This window comes from Tasmannia lanceolata, unplaced genomic scaffold, assembly GCF_043159265.1.
Source record: "Tasmannia lanceolata isolate RefF3 unplaced genomic scaffold, GAP_Taslan_0.1 ptg000006l, whole genome shotgun sequence".
Taxonomy (NCBI): domain Eukaryota; kingdom Viridiplantae; phylum Streptophyta; class Magnoliopsida; order Canellales; family Winteraceae; genus Tasmannia; species Tasmannia lanceolata.
This window is the reverse complement of record NW_027518683.1, coordinates 13503074-13529362: the sequence shown is the minus strand read 5'-3', so window position 1 is coordinate 13529362 and position 26289 is coordinate 13503074. Positions and strand designations below refer to the sequence as shown.

The 26289-nt window shown below is 39.2% G+C and overlaps 1 protein-coding gene across 7 annotated transcripts in view; it reads right to left on the bottom strand.

The window, feature by feature from the left end:
- LOC143879789 (RING/FYVE/PHD zinc finger superfamily protein) overlaps window positions 1-22286 on the bottom strand; it is a 30029-nt gene extending 7743 nt beyond the window's left edge. For 2 of the 7 annotated variants that reach the window (XM_077382362.1, XM_077382365.1), the window contains exons 1-5: window positions 22082-22286; window positions 10465-11913; window positions 5334-5394; window positions 5111-5220; window positions 973-1063 (exon numbers count right to left, since the gene is read on the bottom strand). In XM_077382362.1, coding sequence (XP_077238477.1) covers window positions 973-1063; window positions 5111-5220; window positions 5334-5394; window positions 10465-11756 — 1554 coding nt within the window. In that variant the 5' untranslated portion in view covers window positions 11757-11913; window positions 22082-22286. Of the gene's footprint in view, window positions 1-972; window positions 1064-5110; window positions 5221-5333; window positions 5395-10464; window positions 11914-18103; window positions 18210-22041 lie in introns of all 7 variants that reach the window. The other 5 variants (XM_077382368.1, XM_077382367.1, XM_077382364.1 and 2 more) reach the window with 5 other exon arrangements.
- Between the last annotated feature and the right edge of the window lie 4003 nt (window positions 22287-26289).

Sequence of the window (26289 nt, the reverse complement as noted above, 5' to 3'; positions counted from 1 at the left end):
CGAGGGTAAAATTGATGAAATTCGTGATCTGGATTAATTCACCCTCAATTGTCTCATATGTGGAGGTCGGCAAATTCAAAGGCGGATGAACGAGCGAGAGCGGGGGTCGATAGAGATGTTTCTATTGGGGGCAATGCGACTCTGATAAGATTTGATTCTTGATATTTGTAACTCTTTCGGGGAAATTTTGCCGTCCACTATCTTGGTTTTGGCATTATCAGGGACATCTTGTCCCTTTGTAATATGATTGCTATGGAATAAAAGTTATCATTTATAAAAAAAAATTAGTGTTTTCTTCCTGTTTATGCTAAGGGCATGGTTATTATTAAACTTAATGGAATTCTTTTTAATTGTTGTTGCAAATGATTAAAACCTTATAAATTATATTTATGCCACTAAATAAGGGTATATTAGGTCCAATAAAAATTTGTGAAACTGCTAACCATAGCTGGACATATTGTAAGTTAGTTTCTATATATTTTGTAACCTTATACATAATTCATATAAATGTTGTAAACTTATATACACACATTTTTTTTGGTAGGCAAGCTGGAGTTAGGCGGACCCCTACCAGCTCATTAATGTAGAAAAAATTTTATGCCTATAACTTATACACACATGATAGAGAGAATGAGAGAGAGAATCTACGTACCTTCCCATTGTAATTTGCATGCGATAAGCCACAAATTGTAAGGAATTATTTTTTCCGACCTAAATTTGGCAATGTGAAGCTTTCCAATGACAACTTCAAAACATTGATGATGATTATTCGTCTTATAATCGGGAAAAGGACATGAAACAAAAGCCTAGATTGATAATATTGCATTAAGTGAATCTGCGTTAAATTTCACATTAACAAGTTCCCTTCAATCATGAATAACAAACTGCACCAGTTCCTCATAGCGTAATCAACGAAACGTATAACTAATATATTATATCGCATAACCAAAATGATTAATGAAGGAATTTCACCTGAGGAACAGCACAATCAGAATGGATTGGATCCCAAAGCACAGAACAGAAGCAATCCCAATTATCAGTTTGAACTTCAAAAAGAGGTGCCCTGTGAGAATCAAAGATGAATTCTCATTTCTTGAGCAGAAGTTGTAATAGTAGTATATAAAACAAACAAGAACATTTTAGGGATCAAGCATTTGGTAATTTTCAAAGATTGACTTATTATCATGCGAGGAATATGCTAAGATAACAAATCAAAAAAATACTACAAAAAGCAAGTATTGTGATCTGTGAACAATAATTAATGTCTAAGCATGTTTAAGAGCACGCATTTGATCAAGAACTCGCCCGAAGGCCAAACTGGTTATAATCGACCTCACATGTTTTTCATTGACACGGGGGAGTCAGGCAGGTTTTTTATTAACTTGGTAGAGTGAAACCCAGTCAACTCTGTGAGCCAATGATTGATCCATTGAATTTTTAAACATTCTTTACTGGCATTGAATTTTTATTTTTATTTTTTTGAAATATGACAAATTTTATTAATATTAGGATTGCAATCGGGACCAGGAGTCCCTACCTGCTTTACAAGATACTAATAAGCAACGACTCGGGCACACCGGAGCCAATTAGCCAATTCAAAATACAGAAATTGAAATAACCCAACCTATTACTCTCTTTCTTTCCACCCCTTATTGTCTTGACAACTCCCATAACAATCTAGTACCATTACATCTGTATCTTTTCAAACTTACGTGTACTACAACTTTTCTATCAGGAATAGAAGTTGCAGCCTAAACTTCTAAACGTCTCTTTCTCGTGCGACCCTCCAAGAGAGGGTAGCAAAATTAGGGTATCAAGACAAGAAAGTCTAAGTGAAAGACGGAATCTCTCAAGCCATGACCAATGAATAGTATTCTGGTAATAAACAGATAATTTTAAAAAAATATTAGACATATTAGCTATCTTGGGTGACCCTTAACAGGATTTACCATCTGCAAGTTTTGTCAATGACCTTCCATGCTTGGGGTCTCTCGACAAATTTTACCCGCTCCCATATTTTCCTTGTTTAAAATCTCACTTCATCAGAACATTAATCCTCCCTCTAAACCTGAACCCTCCTCATACGAGAACTACTACTCATGAATCTTCCCTGGTTTTCTTCCCCGCTTCTTTTCTCTAATCTCCTTTTCTTCTTTATCTCTAGTCACCATTGCAAAGAACATGTCTTTGGTTGCTTCCAAGTTCTCCTTGTATTTAATCCCAAAGGCATCTCCCATTGATAAGAAATCAGCAAACTCATTTGGGACAGGTACTTCACTGAGTAATTCTCCTGGGTTATCCTCAACCAGCTTTTCCTTACCTTTGGGGACCCTACCAAGCCCTTGAGGTTCCTCCGAAAGATAAACTTCTTCCTGCCCTACCAAGTCCGGGACAGGATCCACCTTAGACCGGGTATTCTCCAGGTCCCTGATCACGGAGCTTCTTCCCTCCTCCCATAGGCGCGTCTCTCCTTTTCTAATACTTTGCTAAACATGGGGAGCTCAAGGAGGAGTAGGTTCAATTCCATGTCACTTGTTGATTCAGAGTGATTAAGGTCAATTCCGACAGAACTGGAAGATGTTCTCCTTAACTTAGCCCAACGCTTCTTTAGCGGACTAAGTGAAACCTCACAGGGGGTGGGAGATTCCTTCCTAGCTAACTTTTCGTTATAGCGTAGATCCTTCAAAAGTTCGATATCTCCGGCTTCAAAAGAGAATTCCTGGGCACTAGGGGTGTCTCCACCCCGACTCGGTCCCTTTGTTGACATGGCAGGCGAAGATATGTTATCAAAGTTTCGAAGAATCTTCTGGGAGTCTTCGACAAGTCTCCTCTTTCTGAGTTCCTCTTTCCTAACAATACCTTTCAATTTTCTTGTGATAACAGATAGGCCCCCTCGAGTGGCCAACACCCGCGCTTCCAAACTAGTATTTCTACGTGATAGGTTACTTTTTCTACACGCGAACATTGTTCCTTAAAATTTTTACCTCCGACATTAAATCTGTTTTTTTGTTTTTAAGGCTTTTTCCTCCTTAGCCGAATTTAGAATACAGCTGTCAGCAATATCTTTCCGAAGGGCCTTTCCTTTGGCGCCTCGAGCTGCAAGATTTAATGATTTCAAAGCTAATTTACCTTCAGACTGATCCCGCCCTCCAGACGAACAACCAGTCTGCTTTCTGACATTCGAGGCGACTTGCAGGATGCAGAACCAGGCAAGGGTTTTTCAAAATTCAAACCTAGGCCCACCAACGGCTCCCCGACCGAATCACCACTCTTGGGATTAGCGTTCTTTTCCGGTGGAGTCACCCTCGCAGGCGATCGAATTTCGGAACTTTGCTCAGGGCCCCACAAACAGCCAAATTATCCTTCCTGCTGGATTCCCCCATTACCGACATCGCCTGACTATTAATGCTATCTTCCGTAATCACCTTAACTCCCACAGAGTAAATGCTGGATTCAACTCTTTTATTAATGGACGAGGGGATAGATTTCCAAAGTGGAGTTAAGATCAGAGCTGAGGCAAAGATCATACAATGATCATGATTACCCAAAAGTTGAGATTGGATCACCTGGCCCAAGTGCTGTCCAAGGGTCTCCACAGTTGTCAAAAACCATGCGTGAAGAGGTATATCATAAAATCTGACCCTAATGGTTCTAGCACCCATGTTATATGCTGAAAACTAGGGTTGAAGGGCTGAGAGATACCCCCCAAAGCATTCCCTCCCCGCCTCAAAATGGTGGTCACCTGCAACTCTGACTCGAAGCAAAAAAGAATATCCACTGAGTTGATGGAGTAAGCCTTTTGGAGATCCTGAATGCCCCAACCTCTTTTAGCCCACTCCCATACGTCTTCTAATAACCATGATCCACATTTCAAGCTCCCAATAAGACATCTTTTAAGACTGTTCTTTCTCTCCTCCACCAAGGTAATCGGGACCTCAAGTACTAAAGGTTCTGCGTGAATATCTGCTTGAGAGGGACCAATTTTAGGCTTCCAAAGTCCAAACCATGGCCGGAGCCCGTTTTGTCATAGGCTCCAAGCATTTTCTGCAGACATCCCGCGAACCAAAGTTTTTATATTGACATTTCTGGCATATTCAGTCGTTGCCATTGGAGTGCAGCGTCTGTTATACACAATGGGGCGACGACCGAGGAATCGTCTGGCCCCGAATTCCAATCGTCTTGTTCTAGTGTCCCTATCCTTGATACTTCCCAAGAACCCCGAGTGGAATCTGGGGAAGCCCATTGGGGCCAACCCAAGTTATCTCCTTGCCCAACCAAACTTAAGGTCCTTACAGCAAATGTTGAGGATCCCCAGGGATTCAAAAGCTTCTAAAGCGGGGTATCCTGACTCTATGAAGTTAAAAAAAATGAACTACTGTATGATCAAGGTTGGAGCCACAAGAGCATATAATAGGATCCCTCAAAAAGCCAGAGCCAACAGTCACCGGAGGAAGAATCTGACGGCCTCTAAAAATATCTCTAATAGTCATTTTTCTTCAAAAATAGAGGTTAATTCTGAAAAACGTGAAGAAACTTCATCCCCCGCTTCTGCGTGGCTTGAACCAAGGATTGAACATCGAAGGCGATCGGCGAATGAGGTGGCTGATACTGGCATTGAATTTTTAAACATTGGATTAGACACACTCTTATATTCCTGTTTTGAGATGCTAGGACCATTGTCATATCCAAAAAATTTATGGACAACAGCCATCATCAAGGAATAAGTATCAGTTGAAAGTTCTAAAAATTGCAGTCAAAGCAATTTCGTTCATTGAAATCCCCTTCCTTTTATGGTTGAAGTTCCCCTCCACTTTATTGTAGTCTTTTCTTTTTCTATAATTCTTTCCTCAATACCACACGAAAAAGGGAAAAGGTCATTTCATTAAATACCTTAGAGAGATTGTCCACTTAGAATATAGGTGCTCATGGCCCTTATGCATTCATTGTTGATGAACTTAGGGACTGAAAATAAATGTCCAGTCAAAAATTTAACATCATAATCATAAGCTTCATAAAAAGTTCCTGTTGATTCTCCCAAAATAGAGAGAGCGAGAGCAACCACAAACAATTCCTAGAGAATATTTTCAACATGATCCGGAAAATATTGTACCTGCGCCACTTTCCACAAACAATTTCTTGACCGCCCTCTCCTATGTCCTCCCGACATTGAAGCCAACTTCCTATAGAGCTGTGTGTAGATGATTGGTTTGCATTCCAGCCCTAGGAATCAAAGCCAAGAGTAATTATTTTCTAGAAAAGAAGTGCCTACTAGATAGATACCATATAAAGGCAGCACGACAATAAAAATTTGACTCAATACAAAGAAACCTTACATTCAAACTAACATGTTCCTTAAGATCCATCTCCAAGGGTTCACCAAAAGTATCAGGGTCACTACAACCAAAAGATAGAATTGTCAAATAGCAAGAAACAAACCAGGAGTAACATACCCAAGAATGTACAATAGAAACTAATCAAGGGAAGCCAGACATAAACTTGAGAACATGTTCATTATCGAATACAAATAGAAACCCTTCCAAAAAGAGGTAATCAAGCCTCATGTCAAAAGTGAGATGTCACATCCATCATGGCATGACAATAAGCAGGAAGTTTTGAAGAAAGAAGATTGACTGTAACAATCCTTTTTCTTAAAAAATAACAGTATATAAATATCAGAAACAAGGTTTGTCGGCCAAGATAGCCCCAAATTAAACTACACCAAAATAAAACAAACAGAGATAATCAATAATGAAAAGGGAACGAGTCACCAACACACAGGGTTGACTGATCTACGTCCTTTCCCAACTGTTCCATCTTAGCTATGATCCTATCCTTCCGGGTGATATTAGATGTGATAGATTTCCAATTTCGAAATATTTTCCCAACAAGAATCACCAAACTACTACCATTCAAAAAAAATAAAAAAATCACCAAACTACTTACCATTTCGGATATACTATAACATGTACTAAGTATTGGGAAATGACTCCTTTGTTTTCATAATGGTACTCCTCACCTTATTAAACACTATAATTGATTGGTGGTTGATAGCTATTGGGAATTGTAACAGCCTTTAACAGCTAAGTAGGAAACTGTAAAATAAAGAGTGGTGCCATTATTGAAACAAGAGAGTGCAAATATCATTTCCCTAAATATCTAAATGTCAAGAATGAAGCAACTTTTTTCCTTTCTTCTGCCTTCCAACAAACTAATGTACCCACTTTTATAAAATCCTCCTTTTTGCAATTGCTCTAGGTGGACAAGTTCTCACCCAATTGACTTGCTTCAGTCATGATTTTAATGGTCAAGTTCTCACCCAACTTTTTTTCCTTTCTTCTGCCTTCCAACAAACTAATGTACCCACTTTTATAAATCTTCCTTTTGGCAATTGCTGTAGGTGGACAAGTTCTCACCCAATTGACTTGCTTGAGTCATGATTTTAATGGTCAAGTGCGTGAGTCCATAAATGATTTTCTGAAAAATTAACTAACCCCTTAAACTAGAAAGACCCACTTGAAAATTCATTAAATTATAGAAAAAGAATATGTGAAAAAACTAGAAAACTTATAGAAGATCTTGAGCAATGCCTAATTAGAAAGCAGGTTATACCCCTCATACATATATTTGTGTGTGTGTGTGTAGAGAGAGAGAGGAGTTTCTACACCCTGGGTGTAGATAACTTATCTACACACAAGCTTAAAATACAGTGGGGGCCACATTGTTTGGGTGATCCAAAGCATTCATTTGATGGGCCCTCGCATAGATGGGGTGTGCCCAAAAAATCAGCTTCATAGGATCACCCTAACCCTTCAAACAATGGAGGCAAAAAATGGACAGATTTGTGAAGGTTCATATACGTCCATTTTTACCTCCACAAATCGTAGGGTTGGGATGATCCTATGGAGCTGATTTTTTGGGCACACCCTATCTATGTGAGGGCCCATCAAATGAATGCTTTGGATCACCTAAACAATGTGGCCCCACTATATTTTAAGCTAGTGCGTAGATAAGTTATCTACACCAGGGTGTAGAAACTCTTTTCTCATATGATTAAATGACTCTGTCAAGAGGCAATTTTTGGAGGATATGGTTGAAGTAGTCAAAGGAATACCACATAGAGAGAAGTTATTTATAGGAGGAGATTTAAACGGGCATGTGGGAAGAACTAGTGGAGGTTTTGAGATGGTTCAAGGAGGACTGGGTTTTTGAAATAGGAATGAGGTAGGAGAAAATATTTTAGAGTCTGCAGTGGCATATGATTTAATGTTAACAAATACTTTTTTTAGGAAAAGAGATTCACACTTGATAACCTTTAGCAGTGGCACCAACTGTAGCCAGATAGAATTTATCCTCACTAAGAGAGAGGACAGAGGTGCGTGTAAAGATTGTAAAGTCATACCCGGGGAGTGTTTAGTCACACAACATAAGCTGGTGGTTTTGGATATATGCATTAAACGTTGGAAGAGACAAGATGGAGATGTTAGACATCCGAGGACTAGGTGGTGGGATCTCAAAGGGGAAAAACTAAATATGGTTAAGGATAGACTGCTTAAAGAAGGACCTTGGAGTCGTGATGAAGGGACTAATATTAAATGGAATGAGATGTCTAGTTATATCAAGAAAATGGCTAGAGAGGTACTTGGAGAATCTAGAGGAAGTGGACCGCCGTCTAAAGATACGTGGTAGTGGAATGAAGAGGTCTAAAAGGCGATTAGGTCTAAAAGGAAGTGTTATAAATGTTTGCATAAGTGTAGAAATGAGGAGAACATTGAGAAATATGAATTGGCTAAAAAAGAAGCTAAGGAGGCAATAAGGGAAGCTAGAGGTAAGGGCTATGAGGATTTGTACCACGGGTTAGGGACGAAAGAGGGTGAAAAAAATGTTTACAAGCTTGTTAAGATAAGAGAAAGAAAGAGCAGGGACTTGAATCATATAAAATGCATCATAGATGAGAATCAAAGATTGTTAGTAAAGAAAACGAGGTTAAGAGAGGTGCAAAAGTTACTTCAATAAGTTGTTTAATGGAGAACCCGTAGCGAATTTGGGAGAATTTGATAACGCTTTTGAAGTTACAAATTGGAGGTTTGTTCGTAGAAACCGAGCATCAGAGGTAAGAGTATCTATGAAAAATATGAAATTAGGTAAGGCTAAGGGGCCTGATGATATTTCTATTGAGACTTAGAGATGTTTGGGTGATGTGGGGTTTGGTTTGGTTAACTAGATTATTTAACAATATTTTGAAGACTAACAAGATGCCTGATGAGTAGAGGAATACATTAGTACATGTTTATAAGAATAAAGGAGATATTCAAAGTTGCACCAATTACCGGGGAATTAAGCTAATGATTCACACCATGAAGCTTTGTGAGAGGGTAATTGAGCATAAACTAAGAAAATAGGCTAAGGTGTCAGAGAATCAGTTTGGCTTCATGCCCGGATAATCGACTATGGAAGCTATCTTCTTGATTAGGCGGTTAATGGAGAGATTTAAAGAGAATAAAAGACATTCATATGGTTTTCATTGATTTGGAGAAAGCGTATGATAGGGTTCCCAAGAGTGTTATGTGGTGCGTCCTTGGAAGGAAAAAAGTGCCTACTAAATATGTTGATGTGATCAACGATATGTGCGATGGTACAATAACTAGTGTCACAACTACAGATGACACGTTTAATGAGTTTCCAATTACAATAGGACTGCACCAAGGATCAGCTCTAAGCACTTATTTTTTTACGCTAGTTATGGATGAACTCACAGAGGCTATCCAGGATGAGGTGTCGTGATGTATGTTATTTGCAGATGACATAGTATTAATCATGGTTTAAAATTTCGGTTTCGGTACTGGTTTCGGACCTTGAAATTTCAAAATTTCAGTCGAAATCCAGTACAACAAAGAAAATAATATTTTATTCAATATTAAATTTTGGTGGAAATTTCCGTGGAATATTAAATTAATTTAAAAACAAGTTATTTGGGTGAAATTTCGACCGAAATTCCGAAATTTCGGCCGAAATAAAATATCGTTTCGGTTTTTGGTGATTTCGGTGTCGGTCTCCACCGAATTTCGGATTTCGGTCGAAATTTAAAACCATGGTATTAATTGATGAAACCAAAGCAGGAGTTAATGTTAAGTTAGAATTACAGGAACTACTTTGGAATCCAAAGGTTTTAGACTGAGTAGGACTAAGACAGCGCATATGGAGTGCAACTTTAGTAATGTAAGGAGGCGGGGCGAGGATGTACTAAAGATAACTGGACAGGAGTTACCTAAAAAGATATCTTTCGCTATCTTGGTTCAATCCTAAATAAGAAAGGAGAGATTGAAGAGGATGTTAACCACAGAATAAGAGTAGGTTGGTTGAAGTGGAAGCATGCTTTAGGAGTTCTGTGCGACCGTAAAATACCTATAAAGTTGAAGGAAAAATTTTATAAGATAGTTGGGAGGCCAGCCATGCTGTACGGCTCATAATGTTTAGGCCACCAAGAAGAAGCATGTGCATAAGATGAGCGTAGCGGAGAGGCAATGCTTAGAGGGATGTGCGGCCACACAAGGTTAGATAGAATTATAAATGAAGACATCCGTAAAAAGGTCCCCCACCACTTGAGGAAAAGATGAGAGAGCACCGCTTAAGATGGTTTGGGCATATCCAACGTAGGCCTTTGGATGCTCTAGTGAGAAGAAGTGATTTCGTGCCAAGTTGATGGAGTAAAAAGAGGTAGGGGCAGATCGAAAACAACTTGGATAGAAACAGTGAGGAAAGACTTGATGGCTAGGAACATAACAGAGAACATGACCTTGGATAGGAGAGAATGGAAATGATCCATGTAGACGAACCTAACTAGTGTCAGCATTAGACAGTCAATTTGAGCGGCATAGATTCTTTCACCTTCTTCATGAAAATTTTCTAAAGGATTCATTAGCCGACCCCATCTAGTTTGGGACAAAGGCTTAGCTGAGTTGAGTTGAGTGTGTGTGTGTGTGTGTGGGTGTGTGTGGGTGTGTCTATATATATATAGTAAAATGAGCCGTCTACTCCGTCACGCTAAAAAAACTTCAGGGGGTGTACTTGTCACGTTTTGAAAGTCAGGGCTAGAGTTGTATGTGTCATAAACTAGAGGAGGTGTAAATGTATTTTTCCCTTCTTTTTTGAAACTGAAGAAAAGGTGAGAATAATGTACCACCAAAACTTTAAGACTAATTTTTTGTGAGAATTTCAAACAAAATTCTGTGATTACATAAAAACATAATGTAACTTACATGGTTTGATAACAGAAAAAAATCCATAATCAAAACTATTATGGATAACACTGAATTGGCAGATTTTCAATATTAAATTTCCATGGTTTTAATCTGCAGGCAGATTCTCGTGAAATATTTTTCTAACCAAAAGTAGTCCACATGTCTATGCCCACAAAGCAAGCTCAGAATATTAAGGCAGAAAAGAAGTAAGATTGATAGAACATACTTGGAGATTGGGCCAGACCAGTCCGGAACTTCTGCTTGAAAAGCGTTACCTATCCGAACCCCAGATGTATATGGCTCTTGGTCTTTCAACATGAATGATATTGGGCCAGATTCTCCTCGCAGTGCTTTTTTCCTATATTGAGACATTTCACTCATGATATTTGATGATTTTCCAATGATCTCCAGTAAAGGTTTTGGCTTCTTTTTCATACAAGGTTGACAATACCATTCATCAACTTGAGTCTTTTTTACTCGGGGATTGCAACAAGACAAATGAAATGCTTCTTCGCAAAGGTCACATATTAACATCTTCAATGGATTTTCTGAAAGACCACATATTTTGCATGATTGCAGGGCATCGCCATTAATGGCCTGGATTTCTACAGGAGCACAAGCTCTAGAGGAGACACAAAGTTCCTTAAGACGTTTTCCAAACAGCTCTCTTCTCACAATATATTCACAAAGTTCCTTTTCAGAAAGATGTTTTCCAAACACCTCTTCTGTCACAATATCAGAAGAGGAACACTCGGCAGCTTCATCTGCCTCAGTCTTAATGAAAACTGAACCATGTTCCATATTAGAAATCGAAGAAGATGAGTTATCATTTGCACTGGAGCAAGACTCTAAAGTTGATTTTCGAACATTACTAATAGATGCCACAGCAGACTCTTGTTCTCCAGCAAAACATTCATTAATATTGTCTGATTTTGAAACATCTTCCAAACTCCTAGGAACATTTTTTTGAGTACTGAGAGCATTGTCAAAATGTTTAGGACAGTTCTGTACATAAATGGGTGTGTTTTCATTATCTAGAAGATCTGGGGTACATACTTCAACAGACATAAAGGGAGCTCTAATGACGGGAAGAAAATCATTGCTTATATTCCCATCGCCTGTTGGTTTCTGTGACGGGAAAAGAGCAACAGAATTCCTATGCAGCTTTCGTCGCCGGTAGACAGAATTATTCCTTTTAGATTCAGAATGCACCTTCTGTCGCTTATAATCATTACTTTTAGGTTCAGAACTCGCGCTGATAGCCTCAACAGTCGATAAATCCAAACAGGCACGGGGATGACTTATGGGACCCGTATAAGTAGCATTGTCTTTTTCCTCAGTTGGAATGGATTTTCTGCAGCCACCCCAAGGACATTCATCACATTTAGGACCCATATTCAATGTTTCACCATAGTGAGTGCAATCACAAACCAGTTCTGAATTTTGTTGTTTCCCACAGTTATATAGAAAAGATAGAGGTGCTCTGACAGAACTAGGAAGAAAACCCTGGATCAACATTTCACCTGGAATAATACTTGGAGGATGTATCTTGCACCATTTCGAGATCAAAGCACATGTTGATTTCACCAAACATATTTCAAAAGAAATGCTTTAAATAGGGCATAGAAGAACGTTGAGGGAGCTTCTTCATGCCCCATGAACTGCATAAAGTAACCTGAACCATGAAAACGAATGTCACGGAATTAGGGTGGGTAAAGGAAAACAAGCAAAATAAAAGTAAAAGAGACAATATATCCCCACACGGCTGAAATTTGATCCTTCCTCAAGTGTACACTTTCTATAGGTAGACTTTACAACATACTTAGAAAACCAGGAAATGAATACCTCTGTTTAAACAAGCATCTCACAGCATTAGGTTAACTGGAGGAGACTGCACACACCAAACAATGGTATATGAACATACAGCGCAACTACCGTGTATGTTGCGTCAGTACAGGTATGACTGTCAGAATCCAAACGGGAATCAAGTGTTGGATTGAGAAACCCTTACAAGGAGATTTATGGGATTCGCCAAAATACTTAATGAATTCTAAAATATATTAAAAATTCAATAGAATAAGTAAACATAATGTTTTATTTCCATATAAATACTTACTATTGGGATGGATAAAGCTCAAAACACACAGTAATTGTAAAACTTTTGGGGTAAAAACAAGCTACGTTCCACTTACTTCCCACCATACGTCAAGCAACAAGGATTTTCTGCGGTCAGCCCACTCTTCAAATTAGGGGTGCAACCCGAGGAACCCATTTTTTCAACCCGAACCCAATTTCCAACCCAACAAGGTTCAACCCGACCTGAACCCGAGGAATCCTTTTTTCCAACCCGAACCCGTCCCGAGTTCAACCCGAATCAACCCAAGTTTTTAAGCTTACAAAAAAAAAAAAAAAAAACATGAAAAAATGTTGGGTTTCACTTGGGACGGGTTGCCCAAACCTGAACTTGACCCGACTTTTTTTCGGGTTGAACCAGACCCGAGTTGCACCCCTACTTCAAATTCATCAAAAGGGGATCCCAACTTAGGTTTGCAAAGGCGGACTAAATCGCCAAGATTAATGCTAATCGGATCGAGGGAGACATTAACATTTTGAACGAATCCAAGAAGATGATGTTGATCTTCCTATTAACTCCACTCGTTCGAGTTAACCACCCTTCTTGCATATAAATCATCCCTGACCATCGAGCCACAAGTCTCCCCAAATGTCGCCGACAAATGCCTGGAGAGAATCCAGACAGAGAATACCAAAGGGCCTTCCACATGGACCAAGTGGGCAAGACCAGACTCTTTTATCCAACCTAATGGGTCAAAATTGACCAACGTAGCCAGAGAATGAAGAGGTTCTGAAAGCATTGAGGCTTGTGGGCCGTGCAAAGCTCTAGAAGGTTCTGATCCTGGCAGGACCAAAACTTCCTACAAGGCCAACATGCTTGTGTCTTTTGAAGTTGGTGTACCAACACTTATGGGATCTCCAGTTCCCTAGATTTCAGTTTCGACATTCCATTTCTGCCTTTGCAAAGCAGTTTGCGTCTTTGCTTTGGACCAGATCCCATTGACCCTTGAGGAACTGTCCTCCAGTATTCACATCCTCTATAAAGGGGTTACTCTTCCAATCCTTAGTCTGCATAGCTTTTCTTCACCTGCAGACCACCAACCTGAATATTATCATTTATGATCTCTCTGTACTCCTTCCCTTTGCTCGCCAACTCGCCAAAAATCATCTAACTTCGATGATAACAATCTTTGTACAAACCTAAAGCATCCAATGCCTCTATTGCAAAATATCCAACCTGGATCAATTGAGATACAAACCTCACCAGCTACCAACATTCCTACCACAATTTTACTTATACTCGGCTTCCATCTTCAACAAGCAACCTCTGATTCTTTATGTCTTGAAAGATGACGAGTCGATCACCTTTTCTGCCCTTCAACCTCCCTTCTACCCCATTTCCCTTACTAACCAAACCCTAAAACCCATCTCCTCGAATTCGATCCCAACTCGTCTCACAGGGAATGCAAATTTATCTGAAAGGCCAAGCACTAGACCTGCTTAAACGGCCAATACTCGAGCAAGAGGGTAGGGTTTGCAAATGCATCCAAAAGGCCAAGCATGGCCACTGTTATTGAAAAAGTCTTTTTTCATTTGCGGCTCTCCCTCGAATCTAAACATTCTGTCGATCCCTGTCGATCTTTGATTCCCCATTGAACAACCATCAAATATGAGCTTAATTGAGAAAGAAGAGTCCATCAAGAATTTTTCTTCTCCCTCAATCTCTTCCTCTCAATGATCACTTTCCAACTGAAAATCCTTCCTAGCAAGAGCCCAATCAAGTGAATCAACTAGAAATCAATCATTTTTTTTTCGAATGATAGCAGATTTATTAAGGAAAGGGGGGACCGAGATGGTCAATACAGACAAAGAAAAGCTCAGAGAAAAAACTAAAAGAACAAACAAAGAAACAGAAACTCAAGGAGGCAAGGAATCAAACAATTCAAGAAATTCCTTATCCACTCCAACCCTGGCTAGACTATCGATGAGACATTTGCTGATATCCTGACATGGTTATAAATAATAGATGAGGACCCCGTCCAATCTTGAATTTCATCGAAGTATCGGTCAAATCTCCAAGGATGATGGGGCGAACCACTGAGCCACTGAATTACGTTAAGTGAATCCCCTTCTACCACAACTTTATCCATGCATTTCTTATCTAAAGGCTTAATACCATGGTGCACCACACGCACCTCCACCTCACTTGCATCTGCTATTCCTATAGGACCAGCGAATGCCCAAAGAACCTCCCCTACCTCATTTCTTAGGACCCCCGCAATGCCAGCTGGGCAGGATTCCCCAAGTTAGATCCATCAAAATTGAGCTTTAAGAGGCCTTGATTGGGCGGCTCCCAACTTTGCACCGGCTTCTTTTTTTTATCTACACTAAGCCAAATCTCCTTCCATCCATTCAATAGGTCAAAAGCCGATACAAATTTGAAGCAAGGAATGAATTTAACCCAAGAAATAGTCAAAGGCACCACCTTAAAGTATAGATAGGATGAACTCTTTGCATGGTTTTTAAAGACTCTAGCATTTCATGAGGACCCATACAACAGCTAAGAAAGATACTTTCCAAGGTACCTTACCTTTCTTTTTTCCATAGTGTACCAAAGGCCACTGCAAGGAGAGGTCAATAACCTTGGCAGGGAATGCTCATTCAATCTCGAATCTACATAACAATTTACTACGTACCTCCCTAGCTAAACGGCAATTCATAAATAGATGGTCCACGGACTCCCCCGCCTCAATACAAAGCGCGCAATGATCAAGAATCAGAATCTCCCTTCGACGCAAGATGTCAATAGTTTAGATCCTTTGAAGAAGAGTAGCCCAACCAAAAACATACACCCTGGAAGGAGCTAGGATCGACCAAACCCTTGCAACCTTGGAAGAGGTAGGGCTAGCAACAAGGTAGAGGTAATAAGATTTAATAGAGAAATCCCCAGATGAATTCCATATCCAAACCCTTTTATCCTCCCTATGCCAATTGATATAAACTTCTTCAATCACCTGAAAAAGTCTAGCAAGTAGCAATTGATTCAATCTCTCTTTCAAAGAAATTTCTCCTAAACACCGGCTCAACCAACTGCAATACAGAACAAGTCTAGAGAGAGCTCTTTAGGAGGACGGCTAGTGCACCACTTGTCAAACCAAAAGTGAATCCTCTCCCCTAAGTAAACTCTGTACCTTGTACCTTAAGCAAAGATGTGACTGAAACTCATGATATATCTCCATATAGTAAGGCCATGAAGCAATCCATTGACTCCCAATGACCTGGAAAAGCACCATATTTGCTTACGATAACTTTGACCCAAAGTTGAGATCCCACTTGCCCAAACCTCCAAGGCCACTTTCCCAATAGGGCTATATTCAAATAATCCTGTTAAATCACTCCTTTTTATCCTACAAAACCATTGATTCCTTTTAAGCCAAATGCTCCACATAATTGCGAAAGACACCATGTAGGATGCCCACATCTCCACTCTTCTAAGAGGTTCCCAATTGACATTAGCAATCAATGATGCTTCAAATGATTTTAGCACCACACACCAAATCCTGGTTATTTTTGGCAAGTGCATTACAATGGTTCTAAATTTCCACCAAAACCACTGACACGAAACAACCGAAATGTTTAGGTTTCCATCCCCACCGAAACACATACCGAAACCAAAACTAAAACCTTGTGCATTAGTGGTACAATATAATTGTATATGTTACATAATTATGCTTATAAGAATTTCATGTGAAATGTGGTGTATGCATTATGTATAGATATTTATAGGAATTTCATGTGAAATGTGATTTGTACTGAATTATCATACATGTGTGACGGCGCATGACACTAGGTGTCTGATGTTGTTATACCATTATGGATGGTTGTCTTATGTGATTGTTTCAAAGTACGTATTTGTACTTATTCTAGCATTTCCTAAAGTTTCATCTAAAATTCTATCATTTGCATATGTTTCCGTGATTTTATAGGAATTCCACCAAAATTTCCAACTGAAACCAAAATGTTTCCATCTTGTGTCAACCGAAATAGAAATCAAAACCGAAATTTAAAACCTTGTGCATTATAACATGGTGCCCTTTCCTACCAATTGAGCGTTTCAAAAACAAATGGCTCTAGGCCATGAACCCAACCAATCTTGCAAATTCGATTGCCTGGATGGGCAGAGTACTGACAGATGCATAGCTCTTAGGCCTTCTGTCAGTAATGAGAAGGAAAAATCCTTACGGAAATTCTACCTAACCTCAACAATTAGTCGTTTGACGACTCCAACATGTGTGGAAATGAGTCAACATTTCTCCATTCCACACCTTTCAAGTAAATATTGTTGAGTTTCACAACTTCTTTACTCCTGACTATTAAATTACCTAAGAAACATATATGTGATCAAAGGTCATGACCCAGCCTTTCATACTTGAGGAGGCACGTTATAAAGAGGCATATGCTAGATAATTGCAAATTCATAACAAATTAAAACAAAATCATATATATATATATATATATAGAGAGAGAGAGAGAGAGAGACTGGTCCGAAAGTAGCATAAGAACCCATGGACAAGCTTCTAAAACTTCGTAGAGATAAAGCTCAAGACTTCGACATAAAACAGATGTTAAAATCCCCAACAACAAGGCAGCAAATGGAAGACCCAAAGACAGATAAATAAAAAAGGCCTGAGTAGAAGATCAGCCAATGGTGAAGTTGATTCCCTTGCGAGATCGGGTGTCCATAAAGAGGGTTTGGAATGGTTTGATCATCTCCCTCCGTGAAATGTATTTTTAGTCTTTTCTTGATGTAATTTTTCTTTTCTTTGTATTTCTGTGGACCATCTCAGTTCCATTCTTTCAATATATTGCCATTTCAAAAAAAAAAAAAAGATAAATCAAAAAGGCAAATAGAATCAATCCTTACAACGAGATCCACTCTCTCAACACCTTCTCATGCTATTGAGCCAACCTCAGCTCTCCAAGGCAACTTGAGAACATGCATAAGGTATGCGCCCCCCCCCCCCCCTCGCCACTCACCCCCACAAACACCTCCTTCAATGGGAATAATCCTTACAACGAGATCCACTCTCTCAAGTCTCAACACCTCCTTGGGCTAGCGAGTCAATCCTGAGGAAAGCTCTCCAAGGTAGCTTGAGAAAAAGCTTCCCCCCCCCCCCCCCCGCTGCGCCAAACACTCCACATCTCCAAAGACTAGTTTGCTAGGCGCCATGAACTTGTAGCCAGTTGGGATGCCTATGCAATGATGTCCAAATATTCCTTAATCCAAAGCAAACTCAAGAAATGGTTTTTGAACATAGGAGGAGCTGTTAAAATAGCCAAAGATTCCAATTCGATGAAATACTTTTTATCCCAATGGGGCCGGAAAATTTTTTTACCACATCTCCCATAAACTTCAGTATAACGAATCCAATCTCCGTTAGGCTAGGATTACCACAAGAACGTTCGTTGAAGTTGATTTTAAAAACAATGGGAAGAGAGAGAGAGAGAGAGAGAGAGAGAGAGAGAGAGAGAGAGATAGGGAAGTGGTTTCCAATTCCAAATGATGTCTCCCACTAATGCACCACAAAACCTTTTCCTTCAATGGGAATAATTATCTATAGAGTATTTGATATCAATCAGTGATTTTAGCGACAGAATAACACATACTCATGTATCTTCTTTGCTTCTTTCATTTCAAATACCCAAAAAGATCATGTATGAGGCCATCCTCAATAAGATATTCCCTTTATTACCAAAAAAAAAAGGATCCAACAGGCAAAGAGCTGGGTCACCTTGGCTCGAACCTATTGGATATTGCATGTCGATTCAATTGCAGATAGCCGCTCACCCCAACACTAAACACTTGATAACTATCAAAGTAATCTATACGACAAGGAGCTGAAACACGTCAAGTAGAAACAATCATATAAATTTCCAGCAAGTAAACTAACAAAAGCAATCTAAAAATTGTAACAAATCAACAGAAATATTAGAATATTGAATGAACAGCATTATACGATCAGATTATGTAACATTGCACCATGAAAACATTGTAGCATGCTGGCAACACACCACAAGGAGATTTTTTATCACAGCCATAGAAGAACTTAATTCTAATTATAAAAGCCAAGAACTCCATACATTCCAGTAGAAAGAATTATATCTCGTTACTCTTTGCAACCTTAATTCAATAAAAATCATTAATATGCTGGCAACACACCACTTTGGGTGCGCAGCCCAATTGCAAAGAAAGTGGTTTATGGAAAAAGGCAAAAAAAGGATGAGAGAAGATTAGTAGAAACAACAAAAAAAGGCTTACTGGGTATCAGAGGATAAATACAGTGCTTCTCCAGGTCACTGGGTAACAGAGGATAGATTTAGATGTTCAAGCATGACGCTTTGGAGGGGCATATTGAGCAGACATTTGTTTGAGGCTGGCATCAGGTTCATAGTCTATGAGGGAATAGAATTCGGTTTTGGTTAGACAAGTGGTGTTCAAATTAGACTCTAAAAGAAATGTTTCCAAAGTTGTATGTGATTTCAGTCAAGGTTGCCAGAGCGGGAAGCGAAGGCTCTCAAGAAGGTGGGAAGCAGGAAGCGTGAAGAGTCGGAAAAAAATTTAATAGTTATATATTCAAAAAAAATAAAAAATTTCTAAAAAAATATAAGAAATAATTATATTAACTGAATATTTTAAAAATTACTTTTTATTAAAAAAATCCAACATTTAATTAAAGGAAAATCACCATCAGTTGAAATGCTTGTGTTGACCAATGACTAGTGCGTTGACCAGTGCGTTGACCAGTGCCTGACAAGAAGAAAAAAATTTAGAAACCAAATTATGAGATTTTTTTTTACCGGAATTTTACGATTTAATAATGTTTGGACATGATAGAATTTATGAATTTTTACCCCACCATTTGGAAGTTAAGATTTTGACCCTACCCATTTTTTTGAATTTTGTACTAGAACCGGAGAGTTGACTTTTTATCCTTTTAGATTTGGGTCCTGAAACTACGTTTAATAGATACAAATGGGGGTTATTCCCTTATTTACATGTAAGTCTTAAGTACTTAAATGATTTTACATGTAAATACTAAGAAGAGGACAAGAAGAGGACTAGCAAGAGACAATGAGCGTAGATAGGAAAAGCGATTCCCATAGAGTGGGATACGTGTTTCCCATAGAGTGGGAATCGTGTCTCCCACGTTTCTGAAACGTGATTCCCAGAAATCAGGGAATCGAGAAGATTCCCCCTTCGGAATCGATTTTCAGGGAATCGAGATTTCCCCATTCTAAAGGATTCATTAGCTGACCCCAACTAGTTTGGGACAAAGGCTTAGTTGAGTTGAGGTGAGTTGAGTTGAGTTCGAGATTCCCCATTCTGAGTAGAGATTCCTGCTTCCTTGATTGCAGTGCTCAAGAATGGGTTTGTAAAGGATCACATGGAGAAAAGGGAAGAAAAGGTGGTATGGAAACCATTATTCAGAAGGAATTTCTTCGATTGGGAGCTCGCATCCATCGCAAGGCTTTTGAAGGTTCTTGAAGAGGGGTACATAAAGCAAGATAGGGAAGATAAAAGGGTTTGGATCAGGGATTTATCCGGAGACTTTTCTGTCAAGTCATTCTATCAACAGCTAGTGGCATGCCCTGTGTCTTCCAAGATAGCTAGAGTGTGGACAATCCAAGCTCCTCCTACAGTTTGCACCCCATACATAGAGGTCCCCCCACTTAGGATCGTAACACATGTGCCACCCAACATCCTACTACTTGAAAGCATAATCAAAATATTTCGACCGAAATATTTCAATTTTCATTTCGGCCGAAATCGAAAGATTTTCGATTTCAGCTTCTGCCGAAACGAAATCCACTTAGATTTGGAAGAATGCCAGATTTTGTCTGAAATTTAAGAATTTCGGAATTTCGCTCAAAATTTCAAGATTTCAATAACATTTCAGTCGAAATATGCGAAACATGCAACTTTTCAGATAAAAAAAGTAAAGTTCCTATCGAAATGTCAATAATTCGACAAAAAACCCTAATAAAACTAATAGCAGAAATAAGAACAAAGAGATTCCTTTAAGATATTTTAAAAATCGTAAAAAAAATAGAAAGAAAAACCAGTGATGAAGAATCTTACATGGATTTCATCCGTGATTTCATAACAAAATAATTTCATGACTTTAAAAGATTTAGGCGGAATTTCGTACCAAACCGAAATGACTCCATTTTTCCAATGATCGAAACCAAAACCAAAACCTTGCTTGAAAGACAATAACCAAACTTATAGAAGACAAAATCCAAAACCCTAAGCATGACAGCCAAAGCTGTCACGCCCCGACCCCACTGTAAATATTGTCCGGTTCTGGGTCTCAACCCGCTCCGGTTTTGTTTTCCAGCAGCGCTAACTGTGCCCGACCCACCCCGCAGGGATGCTGAAAACGTGTCTACAGACTCTACATGGGAAGAAGGAGAGTTCACGTATATAGCTGGATAACTTTCCATCCCTTCCCAATATGGGATCCTACGTCACACCCCGACCCCACTGTGTAAATATTGTCTGGTACTAGGTCTCAACCCGTCCCAGTTTTGTTTTCCAGCTCTGGTTTTGTTTTCCAGCAGCACTAATCATGCCCGACCCACCCAAGAGGATGCTGAAAACGAGTCTACAGACTCTTCACGGGAAGGAGAGTTCACGTATATGACCGGATAACTTTCCATCCCTTCCTGATGTGGGATCCTAGGTCACACCCCGACCCCACTGTGTAAATATTGTCTGGTTTTGGGTCTAAACCCGCTCTGGTTTTGTTTTCCAGCACTAACCGTGCCCGACCCACCACGCGGGATGCTGAAAAGGCGTCTACACAGGGAGAAGGTGAGTTCGCATATATAGCCGGGTAAATTTTCCTCCCTTTCCGATGTGGGATCCTAGGTGACGCCCCGACCTCACTGTGTAAATATTGTCCAATTATGGGTCTCAACCCACCCCGGTTTTGTTTTCCAGCATCACCAACCGTGCCCGACCCACGCCGCATGGATGTTGAAAACACGTCTACAAAGGGATAAGGAGATTAGGAGAGTTCAAATATATAGCCCGTGAACTTTCTCTCCCTTTCCGATATGGGATCTTACAAAAACCCTATGAGACAATACAAGAACAAAATAATTCTAGCCATTACAAATAAGCATGATCAAAAAACAACACAACATACAAATCAAGGAACTCAAAATATGAATATTAGGATATCCCTTTCCGATGTGGGATCTTACAAAAACCCTAGGAGACAATACAAGGAGAAAATAATTCTAGCCATTACAAATAAGCATGATCCAAAAACATTAAAACAACACACGACATACAAATAAAGGAACTCAAAATATGAATAATAGGATCTCCCTTTCCGATGTGGGATCTTACAAAAACCCTATGAGACAATACAAGAACAAAATAATTCCAGCCATTACAAATAATCATGATCCAAAAACAACACACAACATACAAATCAAGGAACTCAACATATGAATATTAGGAACTCCCAAACCCCACCAACAAATTAATCAAATGACAAATAATCCATGTTGTAAGAAGAAGTGAAATCAAGCAAACAAACAAATGATAACCCATGAAAGATGCATGCAAACCTAACGAAAGCAATACACAATAAACAACAAATGGAATGTAAATATCATATAAAACTACAAATATCATCGAAAGAAAGAAGAATCTGACTTAGAAATTGCAGATCTATCGAGAATCGTGTGAGATTTACCCAAGTTTCGCAACAGATAGTTGCAACAGTAACTTGGGGAACCCTAGGCGAGAGCCTTTGGGTGGGACAAAAAAAACCCTGAATCTCAATAACTATGTAATGTATTTTATAATTTTTTGAATGGTTGCATCTTAAGAGAGATATTTAAAGGGGGGAAGGACCCTAAAATTGCTTGCACTTTCCCCCTTTTGTCGGCACGCGTATCGGTGAGTATTTTATTTTAAATACAATACGGAACAAGGGGGCGCACTTTGAAAAGATGACCGGTTTATTAGGGATTTAAAATCTGGTGAAGTCCGGATTTAAAGTCCGGCACTAATAAACCCACCAAAATTGAATTTCCAATCCTCACCAAACTGAAACAAGTCTTTTATTCTTAAACTCCTATTTTGGTCATCTTATTTACCTGCCCGCCGTTTTATGTATCAAATCTTACTGGTATCATTAGAAAGGTTTTTTTTATTACCTCCAACACATGATTTGGACATTATTTTAGAAAGTTATAGCCTATTAATGGACGCGTTTCATCTACGGATTTCTATTTTAGGGTTACTTTAGTCAAGATTTTAGCTTTTATATGAGTTACCATACCCGATGATAATTGTTTAATCTTGAGTTAGCATTTAGGTTTTTTTTTCCTTATAAATAGATATCGCATTATAAGGAACTTCTTTGAATTGTTGAGTAAACATTTGCCTTTGTAGGTGCAGAAATCCGCTATGGTCGAATCTGCCTCGATAGAGTCTGGTTTGTGCTCGTCTTGCGCTCAAAGAACACACGTTAGGGGGGCGGGAGTTTGGACTTTAGGAGACCACTCTGACACTCAAGACATAAATCGGCAACAAGAAGGAAATCCAAGTAGTAATGAAGCAGGGTAGTGGTGCTTAGATGGGAGAGCATACCCGGGTTTGAACGTGGGGTCTTTTTATGGAAGAGGAGTATTGGGCAATTTAGGATACTTGCCTGTGTGGGAGTCTTTCCTTAATGGTCGACTTCCTTATGGAATCAGTTTCCATGTTTATATTGGATAACTCAAGTCTCCTCATGGGACTTGATTTCCATTTAAACCTCAAAGTCTTTAGGAAAGTCGTTGTGCTGGTTCGGTCCTTCCCCTAAGGCACTTTCGTGTTTACTTAGGGTTGCTATTAATGGAGATAAAGAGACCTTTTAACCCTTTCCACTGAAGAGGCAAGTTTAGCCCTTGTAGGTTCACCGTGACGTCCACATGTCGTGCGCTTATTCGTGGGATGGATTCTATTCTTAACAGCCTTTGGGTTTTGTAATTAATTCTCTGAGAACTTTTGGATTCCTAGGATTAGTAGGTATAGTGGTATTTTCCAGTTATACTTTAAGAAACTCGACTTAGATGGGATCAGAACAAATATCATCCTCTTCGACATTGCTCGGAGTATTATATTCCTTACGACGATGATCGAAGAGCCTATTATATTCTTTATTTTATCTATTTTTGCCTTTATTGCCAGGAAACTGGGAACCTCCAGGATTTTTCGACCCCACACCCCATTCCAAGTATTCCCACCCACCTTGATTGTCATTTCCTAAAATGGACATTTCAATAAACTAAAAGGGTGAAAATGATGAGAGAGGGCGTGGAAATATCATTTCTCAACTTCAATGCCTCTTTCGTGGTACTATATGATGGCGGTCGAAAAAATCGAACTAAGGACCGTCATCCAATCACTAGCCCGCAAAATAGATTGTTAAGCAAGTGTCTATTTCTACCACATTTCTGGTATTCCCACCATGATTTTAAATTTCTACCTAAACTCTCATGAGATGATTGAAATATTTTTGTTTCCATCTTTGCTGAAATGTATGCAGAAACCAAAATCATAAATATATCAGTGGTATACCATAGCATGCAGAATTATATGGTGTATGCACGTAGCTGCGCATAATGGGGAACATACTCTTATAAAGTCAGCTATTCTTCGATCAAATATCAAGGGTGGCACACCGATTATGCGAAAGTACATGTAGATGCCATGTAAAAACTCATTATAGCATTATGTCTTACATAATTATACTTATACGAATTGTATGTGAAATGTGGTATGTACTAAATTTTCAAATCACATGTCACTGTGTTCTCGATGCTGTTAAACCATCAAGAGTGTTTTATTTTATCGTGTGATGGTTTTTAAATATGTAATTGAGCTTAGTCTAGCACTTCCTGAGATTTCATCTCAAATGTCCCGTCATTTGCATATGTTCTTGTACATGTCTGTAATTTTATAGGATTCCAACCGAAAATCTCATCTAAAACTGATATATTTTAATTTTTGCCGTGATCGAAACATATACCGAAACCCAAACTTAAACCCTGATTCCTACCCACCTCAGTTATCATTTCCCAGAAAATGGCTGCATTTCAACACTAAAGGGCTGGAGATATCATTCTCCAAATTCAACAAGTAGTCTTTTTATTGTGATATTGCGTCGTGGTGGGTCATATTCCAAAAATCAAACTAATAACAATCCTAGTCATCCAGCTCCCAAAAAGATGACATGTTCCATCCTACACGCCATAGATTTGGCCCATTTGTGGTGGGCATTATTAAATGACCTGTTCCAACCATCCTACATGCCACATGCATAACAGAGATATTGGTCAGCCACCAGTACCAGCTTGGATGGTTTGAGGAGTACCCTGCCCACTGAAAGAATTGTGAAAATAACTTCTACAAGAGATAGTACCAATCCAATTGTTTTATCTACATTCTTCCCTCACATGGCTGATTATCATCTTATTTTATCAGAGTATTTTTCATCATTTTTCATTGGGTTTTCTGCATTTTTTTTTTTCCTGTTGCTTTATGTCCTCTTTGGATACTTCTAAAAAATCATTTGCACATAACCTCAGATGCAAATGGGTTATCATTATTTGCAAACAATGGTTACAACAGCATCATGAATTATACAGACAATGGCTTCTAAAGAAACCTTAATGCCCCATTTGCAAATAAGACTAAATATGTAATCTTAGGGCATGTTTGGCAACCATGAAAAAGGTAATATACGCAAAATTGTGTTCTATTTGGAAATGACATGTGAATGGCACAGTTATTTGATTTCATGTCTGTATGGAGTCGTACACTCCAAAAGACCAAAATGCCATCTACTTCTTCTTTATTTATTTTTTTGGTTTTCATTTCCTCCACTAACGACCATCGCTGCAACTCAAAAGATGAAGAAGAGGAAGAGGAAGAGTATGAAGAAGAGGAAGAGTATGAAGAAGAGGAAGAGGAAGAAAAGTGGAGGAAGAAGGGCAAAAAAGAATGGATGATAGGAAAAAAATGGAAGGCACCGAAAAAATAGAAAAGAACAGAAAGAAAGAAGAACGAAAAAAAAAAAATATTTGTCGCCGGAAAAATGGAAGATGAAAGAAAAAATGGAAGGCACCGGAAAAATGCATGAGGAGAAGGAGAACTTGGGGTCTAGGGTCAACTTGATAAGAGTTGGGATCACTCGGAAAAATTGCAGTCGTCTTGGAAAAAAGTTGCCCCCCCCCCCCCCCCCCACACACACACAAATCCACCGTCCGAACTACACACCCAAACCCAATTGATGTTGAAGAATTGAACATAATTTCACTTTGCTTTAGTTTGTGTTTCTCAATGTCTCTTCTCTTGTTTTGTCTGTATTCGGGAAAAATACGGGCTACTCATTGGGGTCAACGCCAGAAAAATGGAAGACAAAGGAAAAATGTAAGGCGCCAGAAAAATGGAAAAGGAGAACAACTTGGGGTTTGAGGTCAACTCGGTAAGAGTTGGGTCACTCGGAAAAATTGCGGTCGACTCGGGAAAAGTTAGGGCCGACTCGGAAAAGTTGGGGATGTTGACACATGAAAAGTTGGCGTCAACCCCTACCCTACCCACAAAAACACTCACCACCCATGCCTCTACACACACAAACCTATTTTATGTTGAAGAACATAATTTCACTTCACTCTGCTTCAGTTTGTCCCTCTCTGTCTCTTGTTCTGTCTGAATCTGTACTTTTAATGCTGAGATTTTGGACTTTTTTTTTTTTTTTTTTTAACCCGGAAAGGAATGCGACCCCGGGGCGGGCCTCTGCATATTATTTATTGAAGGCACAATACAAGAGGAGGGCAAACAACCAGCCCTCTAGACCGCGACAAACAAAGGGGTACCAAAGACCCTACACAACACCACCTGCTTCGATCA